We start from the raw sequence: 19,601 nt of genomic DNA on the forward strand, positions 1-19,601 counted from the left end.
TCCCCTCCTCTCTTGCACTCTCAATCTAGATAATTCAATCTGTCCAATATCAAATAATCGCCTCCATTTTTTCGGCCCATTTTAACCTTATCACTGGCGCTGCCTCCTCAGGGGGCCGAGTCTTGTTTCACCTTGTTAAGAGAGAGAGAGAGAGAGAGAGAGGGAGCCCAAGAGCGATAACCTGGGATCGGGGTGAAACGAGGCGGGTGACGAATAGTTCTCTAAGGAGCGGGGAGTGAAGACTGTTTGTTGTTCTCACAATGTGAACGAGTGGGCAAACAGGCTAAGGAGCTTTTTTTGTCTGAAAAAGAAAAGGTGGATAGTAGGAGCAAGGGTCGCACAAAAAGAAAAAGTGTAAAATGTGAAGCATGAGAAATGTGCTCTACGGGATTGTGAACACTGGAGCCCCTCTGCGTCCCATAGTCCTTTTTAACACTCTCTCTTGGCACTTAATTAAAATCCAATAAGGTTCTCGCCTGGTGGCCATTGTTCCCAACCTTTGTTTACCTTCGCTAGGAGCATCGCTAGTGGCTTAATCTTGCAAGAAAGTGGGGTTGATAGGTCAAGACCAGACTCTAGTCACCACCCTGAGTGAGAAAGGGTGGGGGAACTCTTTTCCCTCGTCTTTCTGTTCTTTGTGTTGTGCCTCTCTCTTTCCTTTGCTTTTCCTCATTTCCCCAGGAACCTAATCCGTAAGCTTGATTGTTCTAAGCTGATTTCAAGCTTGCCCCTGGGAGGAGATGGGCTTTTGGAGTTGGTTTTAATTAAGATTTAAAGGAAGCCTCCCTCAAGAAGGAAGATTGAGTGGTTTCTTCGGATGGAGGGATGAGAGTGGACAAGAGGAGGTGGAACAGATTGCACGAGAGGGAAGTTATTCATTAGGGAAGATAGAAAGGTATTTTACAAATATAACATTTTATGTCTGTTGAATTATAATAGGTTACGTAGAGGATGCATTCATTTACACTTGCAGGTCAGATGTTTCCCCCCTTTTCTCTTTACCTTTGTTTCTGTTGGGGTGATACCCTTTCTTTCTCCTTCTTATTCTCCCTACAAAAACTGCTGGAGTGGAAAAGCTAAATGGTACAATCCTTTTTTTCCCTCCCAAATATCGGAATCTATAGAGATTGATTTGTGCTTCCTAAGATCCAAACCCATATCCTGTAAAGACGTCACTGGAACACTGCCGAGCTGCAGGCAAGCAATCTCCAGATTATCTAGATGTTGTAATGATCGATAGCGACACCTATGTACCCTTTTTCCACTGAAATGGTGCTGAGGCTGGAGCCAGGGCTCGGGGAATCTGTGAAACTTATAATTTCAGAAATGAATTGAAAATTGATTTAACATTTAACATTAATTTGATTTGAATTGAGGTATATAGATAGACAGATACCCAAATAATGTATAATTATATAGTACGATTATATATTATATTTAATATATTTGCTGCAACAATTAGAAATAATTTAACTTAATTAATAAAAAGCATATTAATCAATGAATACATTATATTTATTAATAATAAATATTAATTTATAATTTTTATCTACTAAATAAAGTGACTAGAGTCCAGTCCAACAGTATTAAATATGAGGAGTTTGGTTTGAGGTTTTTTTTTTGTTTGTTTTTTTTTCCTATGGTGGAGATTAGCAGAATAGATCCAGTGTTGGGCTCCGGCATCAACACCGTGTCGGTTGAACAGGAGTAATGAATTAAGAGCACATACCTCCCTTGTTTACCAGCCTATGAAGTAGCCAAGAAACTGAGCCTTACCTGCTAATAAAGCTTTGTTTATGTAATCTTTAAAGCAGTCATGGCGTCTAGTGCGTAAATCATGATTTGGATCCGTTGGTGTCCTGGCTGTGACCGTACAGGGAATTAGGTTCCTACAGAGTGGAAAGCCTGTATGCATGTGTGTGCGTGGCTTTGTTCATCTATTTCTGCCTTTCTCTGCTCTTGCCTATCTTTCGTTCTCTCACACACTCTTTCTTCTCTTTCTCTCCCTCTGTCTCTGGATAATGGGCTTGTACACAGGTGGCCATGTCCCTTCGATGGACACCCCCAGACGCCCTTGTTAGACACTTAATTAAAAGCCTTATCACAGGAAAACACGCTGAGACATTCCAATATGGGCCTGGGCATCAGAGATACTGCCACAACCAGACAGCGTCCATCTATTACTGCTGTCTGCTTAACTGTCCAGCCAAACAGAGAGTGTGTGTGTGTGTGTGTGTGTTAAAGCATAAAAGAATAAGTTGTGCAAGTTGTTTTAGGATAGATAAAGAGTGAATGATGTTTACCTGGTATTAACATCTATTTTTGGAGATTTGTTTGAAACAGGAAATTGCTGAAGACATATTTAAATAGGATCCAGAAACATTTTGAGGTTTGTCTTTGAAATAAAATAATTGACTGATGATCTATCCACAACTTTTTATTTCTTTCATTGCATTTTAGATGCAAGTTATTACCAGGTGTAAACAGCAACGTGTCTCAGCTGACCACTCATGATTGAATTGCTTAAGAATGATCTTAATACCAGGTGTGAACAGGGCTTAAGGCTAGGAAGAAGGAGGTTTTTCAACATAGCACCCATCGCTATTGGCACTCCTCCCATGGTCGGTTAATTTTTAGAGCTGACGACAGGAGGGAAAAAAATCCCTAACGAAAGGAAGACACACAATGAAGTGTTTAAGTTCATCATGCCACTAGCTGAGTTAGGCACACTAGGTGTTAAAAGAAGAGCAGGGAGGTCAAGTGTCCCTCCCACTGCATTCTTCAGCAGCGCTAGGCAGGCACCAGCACACAGGGACCATATGTCCCAAACTCTAGTCAATGATCCACCCCAAATGGAGGGACAAAGCCCTTTTCACTCAATTGAGACCGGAGAAATCTGCAATTCCACTCTGGCAGCATAGCACCAGTCAACAAGAAGATAGTGAAAAGGAGGAGAACAGGGAAAAAGGGAGAAAGAGAGAGCATGAGAGGGACTTGGCATTTTCCATCACATTAACTAGGAACAATCCTGCCAAACAGCCTTGAGGCTCCTTCTCTTTTTTCTCGACTTCTTCTGTAGGTTGCCCGGTTCCAAAGCCCCCAGGAGACTCTCTTCAAAAGCTCAGTGTCCATTCCTCTTGCTCAGATGCTCAGCTAATAATGCCACAGCCAAAGCATAGAGATCTATATCTCTGGCTATCACAAAGCAAGTTCTCTTATGTTTAAGCTGGGTCTTGTGCACTGGGGAGTTGAAGGTTTACAGGGGCACGTCACATTTTTAAAAGGCCACAACAAACCTATCCAATCATAAAATAACAGTCAGGTGGCACATCCTGGTGTGAAGGTGCACTCCGATGGGGGGTAGTCTTAGCGAAAGAAAGAAGGGAGAGAGATAAAGAAAGCTTAGCAAAGACATGGAGAGGCCAGAGCGGCACTGTAAAGTGCACGGGGTTCCTGGGGGAGAAATAGATCAGACATGTATTCTGGCACTGCAGCGATTAATATCAGCGGAGGAAAAAAGGTCAAACTTGACTGGAAAACGCTACAGTATATCATTGTTACTGGCACGGCCCACATTTCATACATCACGCCATGCTGTTCTGCCTCGACTCTCCCGTCGCTGGTCTCGCAGCCACAGCCCACGCCAAGTATTATCAAAGATTGATAGAGTGTCCTAGTTAACTGGGGAGGGTGTAGGAAGTTGGAAGGAGGGATGAAGCGGGGAAGGAAGATTTGCCACCTATGCGCTTCAGGGTTACAACTTCTTGTCTTGTTGAAACACGATGACACCAATCAGTGAAAACGAATGTGCGTATGTCAGATTTTTGGCTAGAACTAACATTAAGAAGTCACTTTTTGGCTAAAACTAATACTTTGTTGTCTGGATAACACAGTTACGCTCAGCTAAAGGTTTTTCATACGATTTGTGTGTGGCTACGTTCACAATCTCTCCCTCATTCTCATCCTCCCTTTTCTCTTGTTCAGAGTGCTTGCTTAATAATTAATTGATTTATTAGTTCTCTCATTAATCATTCATTCATTAATCAGGGCCAGATTTTTCCAGAGGAAGTGGTTCAATCCGTAAAGACAAAAAAAAAAAAAAAAAATCCTGACTTCACATTTCAGCCTAATTACGCTTCTTTGCTAATCACCACCAAAGAAATGGAGTTTCAGGAAATTACTTTTTTTTTTCTCCCCTTCCTCCCTCCCTCTTCTCTTTTGCGCTAAGCAAGCCAGGATGTATTGAGGTCGGCAGGTAAGATTTTTTCAATCCTTTTTCTATCCTCTTTCGCCACCCGTTATTTTGTGTTCTGGAGGGTTTTAGTCATCAGTCATGTTAAAAGACCACTTTGAGTCCAGGCTAATCTGATGAACAAGAAAGTTCGGTCTTTAATTAAACTACCCAACCCCCCTACCACCTTAACTTGATGGAGGAAGGAAATGCAAAATGTGGAGACTGAGAAAACCACAGACATCGATTAATCACGGCGGTTTTGAAGGCCGTCCGTGGGTGTGGGTCAGCCCTTTCACTGGTGAAGAGGCAGCTCATTGTTTCAGCCGATGCCACCCTCCCCAGAGAGATGAAGGAGCTGTTTGTTTAATTGTATACTGTTACGTGATGCGGATAGAAGTCGCCACCACATAGGTGTTGCAAGAAAGGAAGCAAAACAGGCAGAATGAAGCTAAAGGGAAATTGTAATAGAACAGAAATTAAATCTCTCATACATCAAACAAACCGGTGGTCTTCAAAAACAACACTCAGCCATGGCCAGTCTCTATTTCGAGGAGAAAGGAAAAAACATCAAATTAGAAAGCTTCAATAGAACTGCCAGTGCCACATTAACCTCCAAGCGGTAAAAAAAGCACACACATTGAACAACCCTAACAAGGTATTCATTGAACCCATCTCTCTTTATTCATACTCCCATGCATGCACAGACTTCAATATGCCACTAACAACTGAGGTTACAGCTATTTTCCCTTTCTTCTCTGCATTTAGACCAATAAAGTGCATGGCCCTCTTTGCTTTAATGAGATGCATACATTTACAACATCACTTCCTCATTAAAAAATAATAATAATAAAGACAGTATGAGGGGAAAAAAACGTATTAATTATGAAACGCACTTCCTCCTATCACAGAGAGCCACAGGGGCCTCCACTGGGCTCAATTAGGAAGTGTAGGCCACAAATCCCCAGACTAAATTAATTGACACCCCAGGGCATTGAGTCTAGCATCCCAATAGCTCAGTATAAGTGCTAGATTTCTTTGTTTTCATTTCATTTGCTTTTTGAAAGTGAGTGCAGGGCAGAGAGATCAACAAAGGTGAATAAGTGGGGGACGTTTAAATGTGATCTTTTCATTGACTTTATGGATTTTTAATCATCTTGCCATATTTACTGTTGCTTTTTCTCAGTGTTGTTTACCCCGACTTCACAGCCAAAGGAATGAAACGAGAGTGCATATAAAAGCGATGTTTATTTATTTATTAATTTGCCTTTATTGTCTTTATTTATTTTTCCTCACAGTGAATGAGGCCCATCAGAGGCGGACTGATTGTAGTTGTTTCCATCTTTGTGGGGGCGTTGGTGCATACAGCTACCCACACATTTATGCAAAGAGCACACAACGCTAATGATTTAAAAGCATAGTAGATCTTAGATCATACTGTACACTAAGCAACAGAGAGCAAGCAAGAGAGAGATAAATTGTGATTGGTGCATGCTGTAGGAGAGAGAGAATTAGAGAAAGGCGGCACGGAAAGTAGATAAAGTAGAGTGAGAGAAGGGAGAGCAGCAGCAATAACCGTCTCCAGAAAATACCAGGAGACCTGCAGGAATGAAATGACAAGACTGGCTCAATCAACATCTTGTCAAGACAGTTGGCTGATGTGTAGAGACAATCTCATCCTCCCCCTCTTCCTTCCCTCTCTAGTTTTTTTTTCTCTACCCAGCCTCTTTGTGTTCCTAGCGGAGAGCTTTCCCGTCTGCGAGTAGAGGAGTTCTTAGACTCTGAAGTGGGAGAGTGAGAATGGGAACGCTGGAATAATGACACTTGGAAAAGTTCTGACGATCACCAGAGACGCGGCACAGCAGAGAGGAGTGCGTGACAGACACAGACTCTGCTGCAAGTAGAGGACCTAAGCGCCACACACACACACACACACATACATACATACACGCATATTTCTCTATTTAACACCCTTATTATCTGACCTGGTAGGGTTGACACGATCTGATGATGTGGTCATTGTTACCCGCTGTTGTCAGGCCAAGATTAAAACTTTTTTTCCTTTTGCAAATCTTGGCGATTAAGGGTATTCTGGGTGGTTGGCAGGTTGTTCTGGATGGTTTCTAGGTGATTACTTATTTAGACCCAGGTCTCTAGATGGCTTAGGTCCCTCCTTGCCAGTTTTGTCATTTGCCAAGTAAAACTTTTAAGTTTGATTACTTAGAAAAGCAATAGCACAACACTCATCAATAAACCACATGATTTGAGGGTTACACATCGCTTTGAATAAAATCTTCTGTGAAATGAACAAATGCAAATATAAATCATGTCTATAGTCAGCCTAACCCTAACTACGAGAAATTGCCTTAGCAAACACCACTAACAAGAGAATAAGACAGAGTGAGAAATAACTGCAGGGTGAGATGCTTGATTATAGATTTCCTACATTCCTCTCAAAAGCATGGGCTTGTTTGAGCCCTCTATCTGTCAGAAGCCTGTTCTTGCCTTCTCCACCCCTGCTGGAAGCTCTTATGTCCTATTCTCTGTTTTTTTGCCACTGCGGACCCCCCATCATCCCAGTTTCACTCTCTCTGTCGACAGGCTGACTTGAACCCCTGCAATTTTCATGCCGATAAATAGAGAAAGGACAGGGACAGGGAGGGTGTGAGCAAGGGACAGGGTGTCTGGAATGCGGAGAGAGGAGCAGAAAAAGGCATGGAGAAGGCAAATCAACAATTTGTCACACCTTATGTAACTGTGAAAAGGGCCCTGCTCAGCATTGATGCCGGGGATCAGGCCTGGCTGACAGGAGAAAAGAGAGAGGGATGGAGGGAAAAGAAAAAGTGGGGGTTTACTAAAGGGATTGGAGGGGCTAGAAGAAGAGAGGGAAGGACAGAGGAAGAAGGTGTGATGGATGGATGAGCTGTATGGTCGTTTTGAAAAGGGTCTCGCACCGTGCCAGGATGCTTACAATAGACTGCCGACTGAATAAGAGGCTAGGAGGATTAAACCCCTGCAAACAGCTCTTAAAAAGCTGTTAGGCTGCAATTTAGACACAAAACAACACTGAAAGTGAGAAAGAAAGGGGGGAAGATGCGACTGGAATGCGAGGCAGGAGATAAGGTGCGAATGGAAAAAGCAAGAATGAGGGAGAGAAGAAAGGAATGAAATGTGGCAGGTTCTGAAACTACAGAAGCAAATACCAGTGGCCCTTGGCTCAGTTAGTTTGGACATTAGGTAGAGGAGACGGCTATGTTTACAAGGGATACTTTTCAAATGCAGACTGTTACAAGGACTTCACATGTGCTTAAACTATTTCACAAACACACACACACACACACACACAGAAACACACGCTCACCCTCCACAATGAGAATGAAACAATAGAGTCTACCCACACCAAACAAAAGGATAATTCCATGGCGCAGAATGGAGCTCAGCGCTTTCCAGCTCGGGTTTAGTGGCCTTATCTGAAGCAGGCACAATGGATCGCTTTTAGCCAGCCCTGTTTATTTCCAGCAAGTTACTTTTTCACACTAGTTTTCTCTTTTTCCACTGCACTCATCCACCCCTTTACCCTTCTTTCTCTCGTATTCCTATCTCTCCTCTAGACGAGTCTTGAGCACAATGCTCAAGGTGCTGTTTGAACTTAATAGAAGAGCAGGCTACGAAAAGGGTGAATTGAACAATTCGGTGATTCAGGGCTTTTCTATAATTTACAGGACAGGAAATGGTGGAATGAATTTGATTGAGATATCACTTTATCTGCGTTCAAATGCGGGTCACTTGCATTTTTTGAAATTATCCAACAATGAAATGATGCACATAAGTTTTTGGCAAGCAAAGCAGTGTCTATCTATCTATCTATCTATCTATCTATCTGTCTACATAGATTTTAGCATGATCATGAATCCATGTAAGCTGTATTACCCTCTTGCTACATCTTCACTGTTTATAATCAGAGTTGTCAGAACAAACAGTGAAGAGGTTGAGGGAGGGCTAAATATGGCTTGACATGGGATAAATATTCTGATTTATCTGCAACTGTGCCAGGGGCGAAACCAAGTGCCACACACACAAACATACACTTTCACTAATACCATCAAGACTCCCCGCTGTCTCTAGCGAGGGTAGACCAGAGAGGGATCATTGCTAACATCTGTTCGTCCGTTCGTCCCAGTGAGGCAGAGTGCATGGCACTCTCCTCAGACGCATCCTGGGCTCTAAAAACAGCCTGGAGAAAGTAGGGGAGAGTGAGAGAAAAAAGCAAAGCTCTTTAATATGTCATGCTCAAGTCAGGCCCAGCTGCAGCTGCACTTAACGTGTGACAAAAAAAGACAAAGTCACTGTGTCAAAGTAGCAACTAAATGTGAGCCGCAATCCCCACAGCACGCCTGCCCTATTTACGCCACCACATGAACACACACTCCTCTCTGCTTCCATCCAGTGCCGTGAAATGATATTCCATTTTGAAAAAATCCGGATTAAAGTGTATCAGGCCAAGTGTGTTGTGACCTTGTTACTAGGGGAAGGGGGAACGCGTAAACACACAGGCACACGCAGATGCCACACACTGTGGAGCAAATCACAACGTAGCTTTTAGAGACGGCTTTCTCTGTCTTATCCCACGCACCTCTTTATTTGTTATGGTACCTTGTAATGACATTGCATGAGCCAGACAGCCATGTTAATACCAAGCCTTTTGTCTGACCTGCTCATTATGTAAGTACACTATTTATTATCCTGTTTTATATTTTATATTCATTTTCCTTTACCGTTTATGAACTTTTGTTCGTGTTAAATCACTTTTTGTTCTTTCCTTGAGGGCATTCTAAGCAGGAGAGGCTTAGGAAACCTCAAAAGAGTCTACCTTAAAAAAAAAAGTAAATTCTCTCCCACCATTGCTGCTCTTCATCTCAACACCTCCTCCTTTTTATTCGTCTTTTTTCCCTTCTTTCATCCCTCTCTTCTCTGTCAGGAATGAACTCATGTAATTAAGCTGCTAACATGCCGTTAAAGAATTGGCTAATTCAGCAAGGAGGAATTATTCCAATTTGAAATGACTCATTAACCAGATGTGATATTTTGTCGAGCTTCTCTTGGAGCAAGATTTGGAGAGCACTGAATCACTCCTGTGGTGTGAACCCGTTTTGCTGTATATGTGGGTTTGTGCGTGTGAATGTCTACATGCGTTTCAAGAGTAATAAAGATGCTTTTGGTTTTGCTCATACGGCCGGGTGCGTGCATTGATACGGGTGCGTAACTTGTAAATGGGCCCTGATGCAAGCTGTGAATGTCTTGTGTGTGTGAGAGAGAGTGATTAAAGACATGCACAGAGGCACAACTCAGTGAGGGGTCTAAAGAGGAACTATTGAATGTACAAAAGCCTTTAAACATCGGCTCATCCTGATGAATTATCACAGCTCGTAAACATTTAGATGCTGGGGCAAGATTCTTTAATTGCAATCGATGTTCATCCAGTACCTGATGCAAAAAGGAGAATCCCAGAAGCACAACACAATTACAGTATCTGTAAAAAGACTCAATATCTCATAAAAGTGGAACTCCAGGGATGGCAGGACTGTACAAAAAAGAACGATTCTATATAAACATACAGTTAAAAGCTTGGCTTAGAAATACCGTCACTAATAATATTGTCAAAACGAGTTTTGTTTTTGACAGAAGAGTCATATTTAGCTCTTTTGATCTTGTCTATTTTTTTTTCTACGACACATGAAAAACATGTGTCATAGAGGGCTTCCATAAGTCTGTTTCCAAAAATAAAGAGGTAATTGCTACTTAGTTTCTGATCATTTCGATTTTTTTTTTTTCGCAGTAATATACAATAGCATGAAAATAATACTCAACTAAGAAAAGGTTTAATAGCCTACTAAAAGTAACATTTGAATCATGAAGTAGGGAAGAAACTAGGTAGGTCTTTGGAAGAGAGACAACTAAGCTCTGAGCATTGGTATCCTTCTCTCAGTAAGAGTTCCCTAGGGAATGGGACACTTGTTGGGTGCAAGGGGATCTGAGGGTGGTAGTAAATAGTAGTGTCAAAATTAGTGTTTTTCTCTTATTTTCATTTACATTTTAAAATGGCTATTTGTCAGTTATGTTTTAACAAACCAATTTGCCTGCCCAGTAGAAAGTTGGTACTTCCATTTTATTGCAGTGTCTCCCTCTACTCTATTTCTTATACTGTCTGGTTGTGTCCATCCTCAAGAGAAGAAAAGAGGACTGTCAGCACAAGTGGGAGAAAAGAGCAAGTTTGAAAAGACCTGAAATCTGCACTGGCCTTTGCCTCGGAGGGAAAGAAAGCTTATGTTTCTGAGAGAGAACACTGGTGTGGGGTTGTGTAGGAGGTTAGGGGGGTGGATGGTCTTTGCTGCACCCCTTGATGGAGTGGATAATTGAGTCTCGACCAAACTCTGTCAGCCAAGCTCGGAAGCCCCTTTTCAGCTCAAAGAAATGCAGTGAGAATGATGAAGTGAGAGAGAGAAAGTGAGAACAACAGAGAGTGAGAGAGGATGGAGGAGAAAGAAAATCCTGGGCTCCCTCAGGGGGGGAAAAGCCGCTATTGAAAAGCTATTAAACTTGCATTTAGCAGGATTGATTGGAAATGAAGAGGCCTATTAAAACCAAGGGACAAGAGGACAATAGTGTGTTTCTGGCCACCGTATGTTGCCCTCCTTTCACCGTCTTGCTGGCCCCCCTGGGGTGGGGCCCCCTACCCTGTCTGTTTAAACACCCCTGGCCCAAAGAGAGAAGTTTCAGAGGGGTTTAGCACCAGCTGAATAGATCCCTCTTTATCCGCCACTGGCACCCTATTCTCCTATTTAACCACACAGAAATAAAAGGGCAAAGAAAGAGGAGGAAAGACAGAAAAAATGGGGGGACGGTCCATTTCTTTTTGAAGAACCAGTAACAGCCCTCCCCTTCTAAAACCTCTCTTTTCCCCCCTCACTTTCTCTGAAATCTCATGTGAATGGATTAGTTACTTCTGGCTGGTTGCCATCTTTCTACTTTCAAGAGGGCTCATGATGCACCAGATCCAATCATGAAGTTCTTGCAATGGAGAAACACAGAAATGTGTGTAAGAAGGCCGTGTGTGTACATAAAAGTGACTGGGATAGTGAGAGAGAGAAGGCTCTGTTGTTTAGTCTGGGTGCATTTGTTGCGATTTTTTTTCAGTAGGATGGAGAGCTTCTATGCAAATTTGGCAAAAAAGACAGAGCAAAAAGTGTTTAAAAAGGAGAAAGAAAGATGGCAGCAAAGCCTAAATAGAGGGAAGGCAGTGAGGCGGCAGGTGCCTTTCTCAGCCCGTTTCGGATGGCTCTCATGGGACGCAGAAAGCTCCTTTGATTATTTAAAATACAATTTTACTGAAAAACACCACTTCCCCCACTCTGGGAAGTGGTAACAGATTCTCTGGCTCAATGGGACATCGTTTTCCATGTCATCCTATGCAGGTTGCCATATGGGCATAGGAAAGAGTTAAATAAGTCATGACCAGCTGACGCCTAGACCCTTTGCCAATTGCAGAAAACCAAACTGTTGTAAAATGTGTTACGGACTGCGCTTTTTTTTTTCTTCCAACCGGAAGATGATGCAACATAAGCCTTTTCTGCATCAATCAGTTAGCGAAATGCCACTCGCTGGTCTTGGTAAAAAAAAAAAAAAAAAAAAAACTAGCACAGCACGTGACCAGTCGAGAAACTTCACTTAAAAGAGTGTGTTGGGTAGGCAAAGTGGTTTTAGATCAGTGTAAAATGGTAATATGTTCCTAGAGCCCAGTGCATGGGTACTGCAAGGAAAATTGTGTTTCATTGTGTATCTGGAAGAGTATTACCAGCTGCAGAGAGATGGTGAATGTGAGCTGGAATGGCTCTTGCTGATTCAGCGCTAATATACTATCGCACTAATGTGTTCTGTGCTTTCCCATCTCTCTCCCTGTACAAAATCACTGACCTGCAAGCTGGACTGGTTAGAGCAAAATGACAGATAGACTTCAGCAGTAGGAGGGAGTCTTGCTGCTGTTTAGCATGGTGATCCAACTAGCTACTGGTCCATTTCACAGAGCCAGAATGATGCAAAGAAAAGTGGCACTTCTACATTTAAAGAAAAACTGAAACAGTATAAATGCTATGGCATGCCTTTTTAACTAATTTGTTGAAATCAGGACACGGTAGATTGAAGTCTGTCATTGCATTTGAACAATGTTATGAAGTCATAAGCCTTTAAGGATGCTTTAGTTTTACAATGTTTGATGTAAATTTCATCATCATTGGGGTCCACACAGACTGTGCACATAAATACTTATGTATGTATGTATGTGCGTGCACAGTCTGTGATCAACTACATGGATCCACTGTTCTCATTATACATATTTGCATCACAATATCAAACAACAACCCAGGTATTAATGCTTTTTTTGTGTGTGTTTTCCTCCTGCAGTGTCTCAAGCAGCCTACTTTTCCCAGCAGCCCCAGGACCAAGTAGTGGTTGCTGGCCAATCAGTAACCTTGCCCTGTGTGATTGTGGGATACCGGGGCATGGTGCAGTGGACCAAAGATGGCTTGGCGCTAGGCGGTGAACGAGACCTACCCGGTAAGAATTCTATAAGGCCCAAACAAACAAGGAAAAATTGTCTGAGTCGGTTTTGAAAATTGAATTGAAAGGGGAAAAAATTAAGTCAACGTAATTAATTTTCAAGGTGCTTCAAAATGGTGCACTGGTTTGTAATTAGCTAGAAACCCACTTTCCTATATGTCAACCAAATTTAGAGCAAGTAGCAAGGCAGAAATGATGCCGTTCCCCGAGGAGGTACACAATGCTTATTGAAGTTCATTTACCAAGGCTTAGTCTTCTCTTATCTTCATCTTTTCTTTTCCAATTAACAACTGGGAGATAAAACCAATCACAGATTGGCAGGTAAAGGGCAGCATCCCTTCTCTGCAGCGGATGTGTGTTTGAGTAATGTCACTGCCTCACTTCCTCAGCTGTATTGAGTGAAGAAACGGGAAGGCAAACAAACACCACGGCTAATGCAAACTAGCGTTTAATTTGTCTAATCATCTCAGCCGTCTGCTAGGGCTGAGGTGGAGAATCAATCACCGCTCATGTCATGCATTGACATTTAAAATGATTTCCCCAGCAGCTTTGAAGGCAACAACCTGGACAGTTAAGGTAGTCTCTGTTGGCTGGCCGCATAAACGAGGCATCTCACATGTTGCCGCTGACCAAGTGGCACAGAGATTTTAATGTGCACAGAATAGTGTCTCAAAACTAACCCTATCTGTGATGGAAATATGTGTGTGTATATCTCTAACAGTGATTTTTGTGTGGATCAGGTTGGGTACGTTACTCTCTGATGGGAGACCCACTATCAGGAGAGCACAGCTTGGTGATCGATTCAGCTGAGCTTGGCGATGATGCGGTCTACGAGTGTCAAGCCACACAGGCTGGGCTGCGATCACACAGAGCCAAACTGACGGTGCTGGGTAAGAACTCTGTGTGTGTGCGTGTGTGTGATATGAGTGAGTGAGTGTGATTGAGAGTGAGAAGAAACCACTGCGATATAACTCTCCTGTAGCTGATTAAAAGCGGGGGGAATAGAGCATTCCTCATAGTCCCCAATTTCATTAACAGTATTTAAAATACTGCCTCAAATGCGTAACACTGCAAATTTCTCTGCTCCGCATAAAACACTTCAGAGATCCCACCCCCATGCAATCATAAGTCAAGCCTTCGTTATTTATTCACAATTTTAAATCACGCCACAACAGAACTCGTTTTTTCAAACAGAGCGAAACTGAGTCGACAGAAACACTGAGGAAATTATCCAACCCCCACCTCACTGTTTCTTTCCCTCTCTCTCTCTATAGCCTTCTGACACTTAACACGGTGAAGGGCCAAGGAAATGTGATTGCAGCAGTCACAAATGACTTGCGTGAATGGTTAAAAGTCAAAGTCTGCACAGTTAGCACATTCTACAGTGACTCACGGAATTCATCAACCGCAGGGCTGCTTTTACATTAACGCAATGTGATTGATCTACATATTCTCCGGCATTTAGCGACAGTGGGGGCAGAAGGGGGTGATCACTGGGGATTTTAGCTCAGTGCTACATTGCTGACACCTGGTGGCCCAACTTGGACACAGCCGTTTTTTATAGTCCCTGAAAAACATAGATTTCCCCTGCAGTGCAAGCATATCAAAGGCTAAAAATATGAGACGTTAACGATTTAGCACTATGAGAGCGAGAAAGGCCAAGTTTGTTACTGCACAATAAAAAGAATTCTGCCTCTAATTGGACAAAGTTGGCACAGACACACAGACTCACTGAAGAAAAGTATGGCTACAACAATAGCCTTTGTGCACAGCGCCGATGTTTGGCACACTGTTCGAATTCCCAGACTAGAGCGTAGCGAATATGCCAGCTCCTGTGTGCAGGGAATGAGGTGTGTGTGTGTGTGTGTGTGTGCACGTGTATGTGAGCGTTCATGTGTGTACGTGCATGTAGGGGCATGTGGGGAAATCAATGCAGCCGGATGAGACCAAAGCAATCCAACAGAGTCAAAGAAGTCAACGGCAGGAGTGCAGTCGAGGGAATCCACATGGAAATTAGAATCACCTCGCGCACGGATTCCATTAGCGCCTGGGCAAGACCAGCGAAAAGACCTCTGACAATTCTGATACAAAAACAGAAATTGGTTCGGAGAAAAGGAACAGGACAGACGGAAGAGTGTGCACCACAGAAAGATTTTTTTGCGTGTTTCTGTGCGTACTGCGAGATGGACACCTTCATCAAAGGTGGCAGACACTATTTGCCCAAGGCTTGCACACAGGCATGCAAACAAATGAACAAATCAGTAATTCAGATGAAACAGGCCTGCGGCGGAGTGCCTGTAAATAGACTCATAATGGCAAATCTCAGCCATGTTAAAAGGGCATGAGTACTGTCTTAACCTCTTTTCAGAGAAAGCCAATCTCTCTCAATCTCTCTGTCCATTTACCAGCTTGTTCTATATAGGTCAAACTGGCAGAATTAAATGATTCTGCACTGCAGTCAGGAAGAGTTTAGGGTATAGCTTTACGTATGAAAATACAGTACATGTAATGTATGCTAGGATGTATGCCACTTTTCTTGAAGATAAAAAAAAAACTCTCCAATGCTTTTTCAGTGCCACCTTCAGATCCCGTAGTGGAGGGAGGGCCGGTGGTCCGTCTCAAAGCTCATACACCTCATAACCTGACATGCCGGGCATCTGGAGCCAAACCTGCCGCAGAGATTACCTGGTACCGAGACGGAGAGATAATGCACGATGCCATCTACTCAAAGGTGAGATTGTGGACACATCAGTCTTTATGACAGACGTGAGAGTCACTATGGCTGATTACAACTTAGGATCTCTGTCTTGCCCTTACCTGTCCTTCACATTAGCTTCACCAGATAGTGCACACCCAAAGTTGCGAAAACCCTCTTGAATTCAATCTCTATACGTCTCATCCTCATCACCCTACCGCAAGCTGCGTCCTTTTGTGCCTCTATTTTCTCTCACTCTCGCTATTGCTCTAATACTCGAGCATAACTGGAGCATGTCAAAGCTCAGACAGGCATAAGCGTTTGATACAGTTTCCGCTGAGAGAGAAAGAGCAAAGGAGGGAGAGAGGGAGTGAGAGAGGAAAAAGAGAGAGAGAGAAAGAAAGGGAGAGGGTGGGAGAAGAGAGGGGAAATCAGCCACAACAATGCCGAAACACAATGGGAAGTGCAGTGGAGCATGAACCGGCTGCAACTGCGAAAGTGTCACATTTGTCATGCTCTCTGACCACGCTAAACGACACTAAACGACACGTTTAAGGGGGCAAGAGCCAGCAGTGAATCGAGGGAAGAGGAGGAAAGCGAGAGAGAAAGAAAGACAGATGAAACTCGGAAAGTAGATAAGGGAAAAATGAACACAGGAGCAGCTTGTTTAAGAGTGAGGTGGAAAACTCAAAGCCATTTTGATTTAAGCTGGAGAAGAAAATGAGATGGAAAGCCACATGAAGACGCAAAGAACAAAGTGAAGGAATGCGAAAAAGGTAGACAGAGGGGGGCAAGTCGGTGGGAGAGAGCAGATGAGCAATAAGAAAAGGACAGTGAATGGTAAGGCTGATGACAAGCGGCGTCGTGACTCGATCTAGCGTAAAAATGCTTTCAGCGCATCGGAGGTTAAACGTGTGACCTGCCATCGATTCGCCCCCCAGGCTCTCCAGGGAACCGTCTTCCCATAATGCTCCTGCCCCAGTACAGCACTCTGTGCCCCACTCCTCCTCCAATCGTTCCAAACCTAAAACTGCGCCTGATCCTCCATTAAGGCCATCTTGTACATTCAGCAGGCAGCAATTCACCAAGACTGTACACCTCTCCCCACTTAGGCGTATTGATTTCTCACACACAATAAATAGATTTCGAAGATGATGTGCAGCAGGAAGAGCTGATAGACAGATCTTTGTGAAAACGTGCTAACGGCAGAAAGGGCCTGGCAGTGTCGTAAAACACAAACGCTCACCTGCCTCGCTAAACTGATGGCGGCTTTAATTCTCTGCAATGCTCAGCCTACGGTGCTGGCACAGACTTGAGCTCAAATGGGATTACGGGCATCATGGGAATTCCTTATTAAATTAGGACTTGCATCAGGAAATATAGGACAATTAGATTAGGATTATCATGTCTGTGTGATTTTAACAGTGATAACAAGATGAGGGAAACAGCTGTGTGTTTTGTATCTGAAGTACACCGACCATTAGGGCGAAATAACATTGTACTAGCCACGCTGTCTGTCAAATGTCTCTTCTTATTTGAATCCAAAAGGTGTCACACGTAACATAAATTATGGATAGTTTTGTTAAGAGCTGCCTTTGACATTATTTTCAGAACATTTCATTGAGGCATTATATTTTCAGAGACAGCAATTTGTTCCACCTGCACTGATACTGTCTCAGTTTTTTAACTGGTTTCACACCATATCACTGTCTTTTCAGACTTTGATGGAGGATGGAAAGAGAGAAACAGCGGTTAGCATGCTACCCATGGTGCCTGAGGACAGGGATTCTGGACGTACATACACCTGCAGGGTCCTAAACCCTGCCGCCCCTGCAGGTCGCCAAACTTCAGTTACCATCAGTGTTCAGCGTGAGTATTTTTATGTATATTTTTTCTGTGATACAGATTATGTGGTATTTATTTCATTTATGCAGCCACAGCCAAATGCACCGAACCGAGTGCATTTTTTCCTATATTCCGAATACTTGAAAATGACAAGTGCTTTGTGTTTTAATGTATTCAGAATAAAAAAAGTATGGTTCATTGGGAAAAAAAAAAACTAAACAAAAACGTTTTTTATTAAAAATTTATAGAATTTTTTTTTTTTTTCTATTTTTGTCACATTAAAAAATACCACAGAGAGTATTTCAGTGCAAGATTAGTGATTCAGTAAATGTGAGACTTGGTTTAAATGTATTTACATGGCACAGTACAATTGCCTATTTATATGCAAGTTTTTTGTTTTTGTTTTTAATAGTAAAAAAGACGTATAATTGGACAGGGGAATGGATTTTTAAAAAGGATTGTGACTTAGATTTACACACCTGGAGCTTGGCAGTAAAGTCATTGGGAAGGATTTGTAAAGCCTCTATTGCTGCAGTGAATCTAATCCTGCATGTTTCCTTCCAGATCCTCCGTCTGTGACTCTCTCTGTTCAGCCTCAGACGGTGATGGAGGGAGCAAAAGTGTTGTTCATCTGCTCTGCCTCTGCCAACCCTGAGATCACAGGTTACAGGTAAGCACATCTAATATCACAACAGACTCAATGCATAATCCCAGATTATCCACTCCATCAGATTTCGGTTTGAGAGTAAATCCCAAATTGGATATAAATTACAGATCAAATGCTTTGTGCACAGTTGCTTCAGCATTTGCTGTTAATAATAGTTGTTACTGTAAAGGGTGAAATACCACAAAGAATGTACCAGTGAATCTAATAAATGCATTTTCATGTTCACATTGCAAACAGATGGTCCAAAGGTGGGGTTCCTATCTCAGAGGCCAATGGTGACAGCCTGGAGGTGACCGTAGACCACTCTTACTTCACAGACCCAGTGTCCTGCGAAGTGTCCAACTCAGTAGGAAGTACTAATGTCAGCACCTTGGTGGACGTACAATGTAAGTACTCATGTGGTCATCCACTTCCATAATAAAATATTAAAGCAAAATTGGAGAGGTGGCGCCCGCAGTAATGCAATGCTGTTTGATAACCGCCAGCAGAAGAACAGTGAATGCCATGAGTTGCACACTTGAAAACAAAACAGCAGGCGCGCTGATGTTTGGTTCACTGTATTTTATTTTGATAAAGTACCAACTGTACCAACACAATTTGTGTGTGTGCATGCGCTCCGGCGCTGGTTTCCTTAAACCAGCAGAATCAACTTCAAACACTTATTGTCTTATTAATAATGCGTCACTGTATAAAGCTCTGCTTTTATTTGTGTACACTCACAATGAAAACAAAACGTGCTTTTGTAAAATAAGGAAAACAAATAGAATATGGCTTTCTGTCATTTGAGTTTCCTTTCTGTGAACTAATTAAGCGTGTCACAAAAATTTACTGAAAAACTCAGCATAGGCTACGTTTCGTGTCCCACTGTTCCCCCCTTGTTTATCTGTAAACTAAATCAAATATATTTCAAGAATTTATTCCTTGTATGTATATATGTACTGCAGATTTTATATGTAATAATATTTAGTATTTCCACATGTAGGTGGAAACAATTGTAATTTTTACTACTGTCTATTCAAAATAAGTGAAAAGAAAACCGAGCATAGTTTATTTTTTTTTATTTTTCCTGTTGTACCGAAATCGTATCGAACCGTGACCCCCGAACCGAGGTAGCTACGTACCGAACCGTGACATCTGTGTACCGTTCCACCCCTAGTGTTCAGGCATAATCAGTCTCTTACATAAACGTGTAAATGTGGCACTGTAAACAATACACAGTCACATCGTTTCCTTCAAAAAATAGAGCCATACATACCTCCCACATTCTCTCCTTGGAATGGCCTTTGTTTCCTACTTGTATTCTTAATAAGGCCGCAGATGAGAACATTGTAATGGGCTTCATTTTTTGTTTTGCTCACACAAAGACATACTCTAATGAAATGTACTAAAACATAATGGGAATCCACATCTTTTATTTTTTAGTTGGTCCCAGGTTGCTGACAGAACCGAAACCCCAGATAGTGGACATAGGGATGGATGCTGCTTTCACGTGTTCATGGACGGGCAACCCTCCCCTCACTCTGGCCTGGACTAAACAAGGCTCCAGTGTG

At 42.5% G+C, this 19,601-nt stretch overlaps 1 protein-coding gene across 1 annotated transcript in view; it reads left to right on the forward strand.

Annotated features, from left to right (window-relative positions):
* Positions 1–19,601, forward strand: part of kirrel3l (kirre like nephrin family adhesion molecule 3, like) — a 41,827-nt gene that overhangs the window by 12,950 nt on the left and 9,276 nt on the right. Inside the window, exons 2-8 of the mRNA XM_058745572.1 lie at positions 12,689–12,841; positions 13,585–13,734; positions 15,418–15,575; positions 17,258–17,408; positions 17,949–18,054; positions 18,289–18,437; positions 19,474–19,601. Of these exons, the coding sequence (XP_058601555.1) occupies positions 12,689–12,841; positions 13,585–13,734; positions 15,418–15,575; positions 17,258–17,408; positions 17,949–18,054; positions 18,289–18,437; positions 19,474–19,601 (995 nt within the window). The remainder of the gene's footprint in view (positions 1–12,688; positions 12,842–13,584; positions 13,735–15,417; positions 15,576–17,257; positions 17,409–17,948; positions 18,055–18,288; positions 18,438–19,473) is intronic.

This window comes from Onychostoma macrolepis, chromosome 15 (assembly GCF_012432095.1).
Source record: "Onychostoma macrolepis isolate SWU-2019 chromosome 15, ASM1243209v1, whole genome shotgun sequence".
In the NCBI taxonomy this organism is placed as follows: Eukaryota; Metazoa; Chordata; class Actinopteri; order Cypriniformes; family Cyprinidae; genus Onychostoma; species Onychostoma macrolepis.